Raw genomic sequence first — 11632 nt, 5'->3', positions numbered from 1 at the left:
ACTTTTCATGGAATTGAATTCATCTTACCAAACTGGCCTAAAAATATATACATTTTGGTGTTGTATGAAAAAAAACATTATGTAGAAAAACACATTTTCAAATGGGAAACAATACTACAGAGACATTGCAGAGAAATCATGCACGATCGTGAGTTATATGAGACGCATCTTAAAGCCCTCGGTATTATATTGTGACTACCTGGTAGATAACTAAATAATAATCTAAATTAAATAACACATAGGTGTTACTTGCACACTACTGACAAAATGTCTTTAACAAACCTTCAGCTCCGGGTCCACATTACTGTAAATGAGCATTTCTTTGCCGTGCAGTGGGAAGCCACAATAAGAGGGACAGCATGCGAGCTGCCGGTGTGACAAGAGAGGATCACAACTGAAACGGAGTTTTTCCTTTATCATCTTTGCTCCTTTATGTAATTTCCGTTTGAATTCGCGTTTAAACAAACGTCATACAAAAAAATAAAACAAATAAACGTAAAAATAATGAATGAGGGCCTAGCCTTTGGAGGAGATGGTGTTTCTACAACCCAGATGATTCATGTGGACAAACCTTGCAGGTTGCTAGGACACCGGCCACGTCACTGCCGACAGATTGTCAAAGAAGACCAACCTTTTTCACACAACTTAAACCAGCCTTTACCTTAAAACACTTCCCCACCTTTAATGACTGTATTTTGGAAAGTAGTTATGAAAATAATCGCTTAAGAGAATTTGTTTAATTACTCCTCGTAAGTAATGTTTGATGTTGTTATGATTTGAAATACCAAATATACATGGTTACAACAATTATACTCTGAGAATACATTTGACTCAATTGAAAAGCATAGTGTTGGTGGTTAAAAGGACACCCGCGGACACGAACTTCTAAGTGGATTTCAAGCTATCCTCTGTAAGTGGATCAGCATTTATAAAAAGCATGGCTGGACAAGGGGACGCCGGGAAATGTAGTTCTGCCTTAATCGAGCGGATATGACGGTGGTGTTTCGCGTGTTGTAGCTCGGCGGTGTCTGCTCGCCACTTTGCTGTAGTTGGGTGAATCACTCGACGTTGGTTAATGATTGCTCGTGTAGCAGAGGACTAACTTTAACTAAACATTTAGCTCCGTGTCGGGCTTTTAGCATTTCGTTAACTGAAATAGAGCCTTCCGAGCGCCGACGCGTTCCTCAGACAAGCTGCGGGTTGTTTTTTGTTAGCCTTATCATTTTTATACGGTGACCTTTAGTCATGTTTTTTTTTTTTCTGATAACACTATTTACCTATTTTTAGTCAACTTGTGAATCATAATCTACCGTTAGTTAGTCACATCAGACCCAGGATTAAACGTAAGAGAGGTTAGCTAAAAAGATTAGCCTGGGAATAGCGAGCCGTCATATTAGCCCGGTGCCGGTAGCATAGCGGACGTGCACCGGGAACCCGTACCAAGTTAAATAGAAAGAAATTGCTAGCATTTTTAAGCTAGCTAGTAAATGTACAATATGGACAAGACACGGTCTGACAAATTGGGATTTGTTCCTCAAAAAGACATCGTTTACAACAGACTTCTACCGTACGCGGACAGGCTTGACGATGAATCAAACGACATGTTGAGAAAAATCAAAGGGAACTTGAGCAGAGCTGTTCAGCTCAGAGAGATCTGGCCTGGCGTGTTGTTCTGGACCAGGAACCTTTCAACGTAAGTGACGCTAAAGTGCATGTTTAGTAGCCTGACGCCACATTATCAGTTGTTTCTTACTTGCTATGTTCAATATTAAATACTATTTAAGATGAATAATTTAGAGCCTATTACGCATAATTTATCTGTGAATTTTTTCAAGTCATCTAATGTAGTTTATGCCTTTTTAAAGTACGGTCTACAAAAGTGTTTCCTACGGTGGCCGACAAGGGCCAAAACGCACTTCAGAAAGAAAAGTTTCGATTACAAAAACGACGCAAATTCACAAACTCAAACACATATCAAAGCATGCTGCTTTGCTGGAGTTCTGGGTTACTTGTTGGGTGTGAAAACACGACCGAAGGTTTTTAATTTAGGTGCATTTGAAGTTTTCACTTGTTTTGCTCTATTAAAAGTTTCATGACACTTAGCAATGCTCATTGAAACCAATACAGTCCAGCATTGTATTTTGTCCGATTGTTTATCTCCCAGCTGTTTAATAGTAATTAATATCATAGCATATACGGATTACTGTCACTTCTGTTGTGCTTGCCGATGCATTGAGAGATGGAAAGTTTACTGTGAGCTTACCCAGATGCTGTTCAGCAGTATTTAGGCATTTAAACAGTGTTTAGTTTGTATTGGTCAACATTATTTTTCTGTATTTATTATAGTATTCAATTTTTTAAGCATAAGGTAACTTAAAATGTATTATATTTATATTTATATGTTTACACTGGTGCTGACAACTCGCGCATTTTGAAACTAAATCCATTGCCCTTAAATCTGTCCTTTTTATTCAGGTACATGAGACTATATGGGAGGAAGTTTAGCAAAGAAGACCATGTGCTGTTCATAAAACTGCTATATGAGCTACTGATCATCCCAAGACTGGAGATCAGCATGAGGCAGAGCCTTGCTCGGCTTCTTATCAACCTCCTCAAGTAAGACTGGTTTGAAATGAGGCATGGACCAATGATAATTTGGTTTATGTAGCACTCTTTATTGTACTCGAGGACAAACGTTGGTTTATATAAAATACATTTATATTAATATCATGTATTTTCTGTTGGCTAGTTCTGCATAATTATCTGATATGTATGTGTCCTTCGTCCATCAGGAAAAGGGAACTTCTGTCGAGAGATGACCTCGAGTTGAGTTGGAGACCACTGTACGAGTTGTATGACCGTATTCTTTTCTCCAAGACCGAGCACCTGGGCCTTAACTGGTTCCCTGAGTAGGCCGCCATTCTTTACTCTTTCTGTTGATATTGTTAATAATAATTTTAAAAAAGCCTGCTTATTTGTAGAATTTAGCAAAACCATTGATGATTCCAACAAGAAGGGTACACTCGTTAACGAGCACACTCTTTTTGATTGTTGCTACAACAGATCATGCTTAGTGGCAACGTTTGGAAATAGAATTATGTGATTTTTATTTATTTGAATGTACCATCACAAGTCTTCAATATCAAGTACAAACTCGATATGACACACAGCCTTTAAACATGTATTTGTTTGCCTTTAATCAAATAGAATTAAGCCATTTTTCAATTAAGTAAAATCTTATTTTGTATGTAATCCAGCACTAATAACTAATTACTGAAAAAACCGAGATACTTCATTTTATTTATGTTTAAATATATATCCTTCATAATTATGCATTTAACAACACACTGGGACCTTTACGTTATAAAAAAATATGTCAAAGATTTTTGACTCTGTGTACAACATCTTTATCGGTTCCTTATGAAGTTAGTGCAAGCAGTGCGAGGTGCTCTCTTATGATTCAATGGGAACATTGAATGCTAACCACACAAATGCCTTGCTACTGCATCCATTGATGTTATAGCAGAAGAATGCAAGTTGCTTTGGCAGACTCCTTGCTTGCCCCTTTCTAAACTATCCTTACGCACACAAAACATAAATTCATGATAATTTACAGAATTTGAAGCATACTGTGTTCATATTTTTGAGTGATTGGCTCTTTGTTGTGTGCTGAAGGTTTCCTTTATGCCTTTGTCTCCTTTCAACATTCAGTCCTCCACGGCCTTGTTCATCCTCTAAACTCGTAATGCTAAAATTGGTTCAGAGGTGGTAAGGAAAATTCTTCTCTCTGTGTTTTACTTGGAATACATTTTTTTGAGGCATTTTGTACGGTGCATGTGGAAAACAAAACAAACTGGACACACCCCATATGGCACTTGTAATAAAAGAAAAGACAGAATCAATGTTAACATTTCAGTCATATTTGAGACCGTCGCACTGCAGCTAATATATATATGTATGTGTGTGAGTATTTATGTAAAACCCATGTTAGGAGAATGTATGCCATTCCATGCTCCTCTCAGCTCACTTGAAACTTGGCGATAGCGCCACAACCGCTCAGCATTTTTAGGAGACACAGAGGCGTGCCAGATCTTGTCTCTGAAATTTGTCGAGGTGAACGTGAGGGTTCCCTTGAACTCGAGTATAAAGGTCATATAGTGCGGTCTGGGGTTCCTCTTCCTTGGGCATGTAAGCATTTTGTAACATGACACTCGCTTTTCCCAGTTCCTGCTGATTTGAAGTGCATGATGTTGACCCTGGTCAGTGGCCCTTGTGTGTAATGCTAACAGTACACAACATTAAACTCGAAACATGCATTCAGATATTGCCTCATGTCACCCATATTTCAACCACCGTTAGACAATTGAATATGAATTATGACCACTACAAAGTGACTTGAATGGGATTGACCGTATATTTCCAACAGGGCATGGCTTGGGCTTGCATGTGACCAAATTGGTGGGATTGTGGACAAGGGGCTCAAAAGCTGTGGTTGTATTTGTCCCGACCCTCCAACGCTGTTGTGTGGCCGCAGTCCAGCGTTTGCTGCCTATATGTGATATAATCACCATGCAGTGTTTGTGATGTGTGAGATGTTTATTTTTAGCCAAGGATTCCAAATCGCATGTAAACCCTGTTAAAACATTAGGAGGCAACATGCTATGAATGAAGATTTAGTGGAATTATTAACATACAAATATGCATACAATTACTATGTTTGCTTTCATTGAAGCATTATAACCTGTTAGTGTCTCATTCATACATCTTCCTCTCTACATACCAGCCCATGAGGGCTTTTGTTTACTGTGCACCAGTCAGGTGTGTAAAAACGTTGCTGTGTGAATGCAATCAGATTCAGGTCGCGTTGGTGTGGAGCTTGTTTAACTCTAACACGGTTTCAGTGTTGCTTTGACATTTCTCTTTGTTTTTAATACAGCTCTGTGGAAAATTTGCTAAAAACACTCGTGAAGAGCTGCAGACCGTAAGTAAATCTTAATTGATTTTTGATTTAAACCCTGAGGGCTTTAATCAAATACTGTGATTTGTTTTTAATTAGATTTATATTTCACTCACTGTAGTGTATAAGTATTTATATAAGACTGACTCCTCGTGTTTCTTGCATCACTAAATTCCGCTCCTTCCACGTCTTCGCTATCACCGGTGCGTCCCCGAATGTGTTCACCCTACTTGTGAAGTGATTTGAGGAAGCACTGAGACTCATCTCTCACTTTATACTTAGGCAGATAATCCTATTATCTCACCTAATTCTGTCTGGTGTGAGAGTTCCCTGTATCTCTTGAGAGGAGCGAGTCGTCAATACTGGGTCTGTGTTGAGGCCTTGGGAAGTGGCCTTGTTAGAAGAAACAGTGTATCATGGTCTCCAGTGAATTTGGATTCACTAGTGATAAGTGGCCTGATATAGCCTGCAGTGCTTACACAACAACAAAACCAACGAAACAAATCCCCCTGAGGGACCATGAGCCCAGGCTAACCACAGGATTTAGCCAAACAGCTAAACTGTGCCAGGGGCATGACTTGCAAACTTCTGTTTGTGTAATATTACACTTGAGCATTGACATTTCAGTAGCTGGTGGTTCATGTATGTATTGGCTTTAATGTCAACATAACACATGTATAGATTAAGAATAGAAAACCAATGTGTTTGCCATCAACCTATTTAATAAGGTCTTTGTAAATGAAATTAATATAGTTTAGTTTCTCTAAAGTATTGACGTTTAAGTTTGGTTTTAGTATTTCTGGAGCGTGTTCAGATGTGATTTGTAGGGGATCTAAGAGGCTCGTCCATCTTTCCAGCGCTCTATAAGCTGCTGGTTGTCACGGTTCAAGTTTCCATTTATATCTATTCTAAGCTGATAAGTCATATCAGTAATATTGTTATCATCACTTTTCAGTGGCTCAATGTTGCAAAAAAAAAAAATGGTATTGTGTTTTTGTGCTTACAGATACTTTTCAGTGTCTGCTACTCAGGAGATGCTGGATGAGTGGCGACCACTCCTCTGTCCATTTGATGTCACCATGCAAAGAGCAATAAGCTACTTTGAGATCTTTCTACCTACAACTCTGCCTCCAGAGCTGCACAACAAGGGATTCAAGTAAGAAGCTGAAGTACTTGCTTTGAGACTAGTTGTTGAAGAAATATGATTTTCTTTTAAAGAATGTGCTCCATTTTGCATTTAAGTCATTATTAACTCCACATTTAAGCTTAAGCAAATATAATTATCCGTACATGTTCTGTGTTTTGGCAGCCCATAGACAGATTTTGCATCTTTGACCTACTGTATAAACAGAGCTAGATTAAAATGTTAACTGGTTATAAACAACAAGTTCTGCATTTATGAGTACATTTATGAGTCGGGAGAGATGAGAAGGAAAATTGGAGCCCTTTCCTACGCCACTGTTTCTGCGATTCTGTCTGTCAAATGGCACGTCTGTAGTTATTGGAATTGTGGTTTGGTTTTGTTACCATTTGTTTGTCTGACAGGTTGTGGTTCGATGAGTTTGTCGGCTTATGGGTATCTGTACAAAATCTTCCAAGCTGGGAAGTGGTGAGTAGCTTCCTTTTTCTAACGTCAGCCAAACATTTGATTTCAAAATGTTGTGTTTTACACTCGACACACAGAAGGACAGGAGCAGATTTATGTCTATTTTAGGACACATCATCAACGAATACAACTGCAAAGAAATTAAGATGCGGATTTCCATTCCAGAACATTGACCAAACACAGAACCAATCATATATTCATTTGTTTGTGAACTGAATGTGGAATAGTTAGTGATTCCTTGTTCCCATAATAACATGCTGCCGTATATCTTTGCAGAATTTGGTCAGCCTCTTTGCTCGCCTGGCCAATGACAACATTGGCTACATCGATTGGGATCCTTACATCCCAATGGTTTGTTGTCTTCTTTTCTTTTTTTCCTTTCTTCTACCCATTACGCCATTTGTACATGTTTGTTTAGAGTTGTGTGGCACAAGTTGTCATGCTCACAGTTTGGGGTCAGGGTGTGTATTTCATGTCCATCACTACTCATCAGAGAAGCAAGCTCTCGGGTTTCCCTGATGCTCTGTCGCTGACAGGATGAGACTTGCGTCATGTTTTTTTTTCTCTCATTGCAATGACTGTTTTGCTCCATGCTTTTAAGCAACACCATAATACCGAGGAGCAAGAATTATGACATTGTATTTTAGTTCATTTTTATATGAGAATATTAGACTATACTTGTTTTTTTCACATTTCAGATTTTCACAAGAATTTTGAGGAGTTTGAATCTCCCAGTGGGGACCAGTCAAATGATAGTACCACGGTACATCACCAATGCCTATGACATCAGCCATGTGGGGCTTTGGGTTTCATCACTCCTGGTACAACCATTTCTTTTCTCATCTTTAAAAACAAAAAAAAAAAAACAATTGCAGCTACAATTAATTTGAGATTTTTAGTCTCTGTTCCTCTTACTGTGTTTTTTGTTGTTGTTTTTTTTAAGGGAGGACCCAGCAAACACGCTCAAGCACAGCTCATCAGCCTTTTCAACAGTATCGCATCCTTCTTCCATCCATCAAACCATGGCCGCTGGTTGGTGAGTCATATCTTGTTTGCATTTCTTCAAATCTGATTAAACCAATAGAATGTGCATATTGGTTTGTTGGAACAACCATTAGCATTTTAATTAAAGTAATTCTGGACAGGCAATTCCATATAATTAACAGTTCTCCACTACTTTCATTTTTTAGTGACTTATCTACCTTTTAGAGTATGTTAGGCTATCTTAAAGCCCCTACCAACTTGTTGTCTTAACTTTTTTACTAGTGTTTCTCTATAGCATTAATTATTCAAAGAAACAATTGCCATTATTTTCAAAAGAAAAACATCCTAAAGTTTTTTGCATGTATTGTCTGACTGTGTTTATGAGAATTTAATGAGTGTAAGAATCATGAGAATTACAGCAGCAATTCAAGTCATGAGGATTTGCATATGTCCAGTTTAGAGCAGACATCCAGCTCATTTGAAGTATAATTGCAGTACTATGTTGAGACGGCGTACTGTGGGACGCAGAAGTAGTATTTGTATTGCCATGAGGAACAGCCACACATCTTTATATTTCCACATGTTTTAAAGATCTCCTCTACTGTGCCCGACTTGACAAGCGTAGATGGGTATTACGGTATGAGATAAGGTATGAAAAGCTCCAGATCCTGTTAGTTATCAACTTCCTTATAGGAGTGAATTTATCTTGTTGGCGGTTAAACTAAATCCAGAAATAAATATAAAATTGGAAAATATACAAAAAAGAAACAAAATGTCTAAAAAAGACAATTTAAAATAAACATTGTTGCAAATGTAAATTCTGTGTAGTTTGGGTATGATTGTACTGTACAAAAATATATGACTAATGTAAAAAGAGAAATAAGTAATGTGACTCGTACTTATTTCATAACTGTGTTTTAACGACACAGTTATAAGAGATGCTTACAAAATGTCTAGGAAGCATCCAGAATGTTGCATTTACTGGAGATTCAGTTCCGTGTTGACTTCAGAAATGATGAAAGGACATGCGAGTGAGACGGTTGCAGGGCTATTGAAGGTCACTGGGCAGCGATCCACATGCCTTTCTGTTTTGAGGATCTCCTGCTGCTAAGTTTGAAGCAGCAGCGGCAGCCGTGCGTCCTCATACACAAACCTTTATTTTTGGAGGGGTGATTCTGTTTGTATTCTTGGCTGGTGAGATGTTTGGCCGGCCTGTGGTTTCATTTCATGTAAACAATGTTTTGCAATCGGATTAGAATACCGGTAAAAGGTATTTGGACATCACAGATCCTTACAAAAAACAAAAGTTTTGCATTGTCTCAACCACTGTGTAGGAAAAGTGGATATTATAAATCTTACTGTGTATAAAAAAAATAGTGTTCATGCCACAGGAAGTCATGAAATCAATGTGAATGTATTTAATTAAAACGGTCTGTTAATTTGCATGCCTGCACATGGAGCTGTGCTCACAGCGTATTGGTTTGTTTGTATGTATGTTACCATCATGTGTCTCCAGATGGTCCCTAAAATAGCCTCTTCCTATCCATTTGTCCAGACTACGTAGGGGTACACTGTCAACCTGTGTTTTTCTGCACCTATGTCTTCGTGTCCAGATGAAGCTCATGAAGCTGCTCCAGCGTCTCCCAGCCAGTGTGGTACGGCGGCTGCACCGAGAGCGCTACAAGAAGCCGACGTGGCGCACGCCGGTACCCGACAGCCATAAGCTCACTGAGGAGGACATCACAGACTTTGTGAAGAGCATGATGGAACCGGTCCTGCTGGCTATGTTCAGCAAGACAGGAAGTCTCGATGCAGCCCATGCTCTGCAAAATCTCGCTCTAATGAGGCCCGAGTTGGTCATTCCCCCTGTGCTGGAGAAGTAAGTTCGTATTGGTCATCCTTGAGAAACTCAAGGATGAAAACCATGTCCTGCTTTTTTTAGAAATGGAAATGTCATTGGCAGTTTTCCGCTTTAGATAATACACAAGGCCGCCCTTTGAGATGAACACAAAGGGATAATTGTCCTTCATCTCTTTCATAGAACGTACCCCGCTCTGGAGACTCTAACCGAGCCCCACCAGCTGACAGCCACTTTGAGCTGCATGATTGGTGTGGCCCGGAGCCTAGTGGCAGGTGGACAGCACTTTCCTGAGGGGCCCACTCATATGCTGCCCCTGTTAATGAGAGCCCTGCCAGGCGTCGACCCAAATGACTTCAGCAAGTGCATGGTATGCTCCAGCAATATTCACATTTTTCAAAAGAATGTTAAAATATATCCAAATATACAGGACACGAATAATTAAAACATCTCGGTGACCTGCCCAGAGAGGTGTACGTGTTGGAAACATCTTGCATTTTTAGAGTCGTTTCCTCACATTCTGTCTGAGGATTTTTGTTTTGATAAAACCTATTGAATATAAAGTGAACTTCCTTCCTGTCCATGCAGATCACATTCCAGTTCATCGCTACGTTTGTCACTCTTGTGCCTTTGGTGGACTGTTCGTCTGCCCTACACGAAAGAACGGACCTGACGGAGGTGCTTCACTATTAGATTGGCTCCCTTTGTTGTTATTGAACACAGGATGATCAAATGGTCATTGTTTACATCTTTTTTTTCACTTCTTTTATTCAACTTTCAGGTGGAAAGGGAAATGTGCTCAGCTTCAGCTGAGTTTGAAGATTTTGTGCTGCAGTTCATGGACCGGTACGTGCTTCTCTGACGAGTCATTCAGCTGCAACATTTCACTCAGAAATGCAGACTTGGTAACAATGACGTCTCCACATTCTGTAGTTCAACCTAAGTGGTTCATGTATGTTTCCATTTTTGTTTTTATCCTTTGTTTATATTCACATCTTGTCATTCCAACTTTTAACGAAAACATTTGATGGTTGCCCACAAATATGCCTGTCCGAAATGAGCGTCTACCGGTACATGCCCCGGGCAGCCGTTAATGTTGAACCATGTAGAACACATTTGGATATGATGTTGCTAAACAGAAACGGAACACTTCTCAACAACAAATCACCGTGATGGATTTTATTTTAAAGTTTCACGTTTGTTATGTTTATATCCAGGTATGTAAGTGGATGAATTCTGCTTGCATATATAGCCAGCCTCATATCCAACTGCCTTTTCCTCTATTCAGGGTTGAAGTAAAGTAACATTTTGGCTTCAAAGATGTTTTTGTCTACGCAGATGTTTTGCCCTGATAGACACCAGTACTCTGGAACAAACCCGGGAGGAGACAGAAACAGAGAAAATGACTCACTTGGAGAGTCTGTTAGAGCTCGGCCTGTCCTCCACCTTCAGCACCATCCTGACACAGTGCTCCTTGGAAATCATCACGGTTAATGCACACTTTTCTCATTTTCTATGTTTTCTATATATATCTTGATATAATATATGTTTCACTCTAAATTGCAATCTTTGTGATGATATTGAAAAGAATGCACCATCATTTTCACATCACAAACTGCATGCCGGGGAGGCTCATACACGATGTAGCATATCAAAGCCAACTTGGCAGCAAATGACATGCTAGTGCATAAAATAAAGGCAGCGATAGATGGGGCTACAGTAAACGGAATGAGTCATTGTCTACCAGCTAATATATAAGCAAGCATTGGTGCAATCGTTTTCTTTATCACAGATGGATAAAAACAATTGGATGCCAGTTTTTAATAAATACATCTGGTGGCCTTCTCGGCTTAATTATGAGGGAAACTGTTGCGATTTGAGACAGAAATGAAGAGATGAAACATCTCAAAACCTCTGATTCTTCAAGACTGATAATTATTGAAAGCTTCCGATCAACCCTAATCTGTACATGCGAATTCCTCTATCATGTTTGCACAGGTGGCTCTGGAAAAGGTGTTTAACTTCGCCACCACCAACATCTTTGAAACACGAGTTTCGGGGAGAATGGTGGCTGACATGTGCAGAGCTGCTTCCAAGGTGAATTATTGTCTCCTTAATGACTTCCTGCGTCCTGCTGTCATGGACCTTTTTCTGGCCTCCTTCTTTATTGCCTGAATCCTTGCTGTACCTTTGTTTGCAGTGCCACCCTGCTGAGGCGCTCAAGCTT

General features: G+C 39.5%; 1 protein-coding gene across 1 annotated transcript; it reads left to right on the top strand.

Moving 5' to 3' along the window:
* Positions 1 to 1496: 1496 nt before the first annotated feature.
* LOC137917326 (proteasome activator complex subunit 4B-like) lies at positions 1497 to 11502 on the top strand (the record flags this gene model as incomplete). The annotated part of the gene is made up of 14 exons (XM_068760124.1): positions 1497 to 1693; positions 2476 to 2616; positions 2793 to 2909; positions 5964 to 6113; positions 6503 to 6566; positions 6840 to 6914; positions 7262 to 7384; positions 7507 to 7599; positions 9161 to 9426; positions 9589 to 9775; positions 9994 to 10083; positions 10187 to 10251; positions 10744 to 10894; positions 11404 to 11502. Coding segments are annotated over exons 1-14 (1818 nt in total), but the record flags the coding sequence as incomplete, so codon positions are not given.
* Between the last annotated feature and the right edge of the window lie 130 nt (positions 11503 to 11632).

This window comes from Brachionichthys hirsutus, unplaced genomic scaffold (genome assembly GCF_040956055.1).
Source record: "Brachionichthys hirsutus isolate HB-005 unplaced genomic scaffold, CSIRO-AGI_Bhir_v1 contig_1429, whole genome shotgun sequence".
NCBI classification, from domain to species: Eukaryota; Metazoa; Chordata; class Actinopteri; order Lophiiformes; family Brachionichthyidae; genus Brachionichthys; species Brachionichthys hirsutus.
Note: the sequence above shows the minus strand (reverse complement) of the source record. Positions and strands in the feature narration are given on the sequence as shown.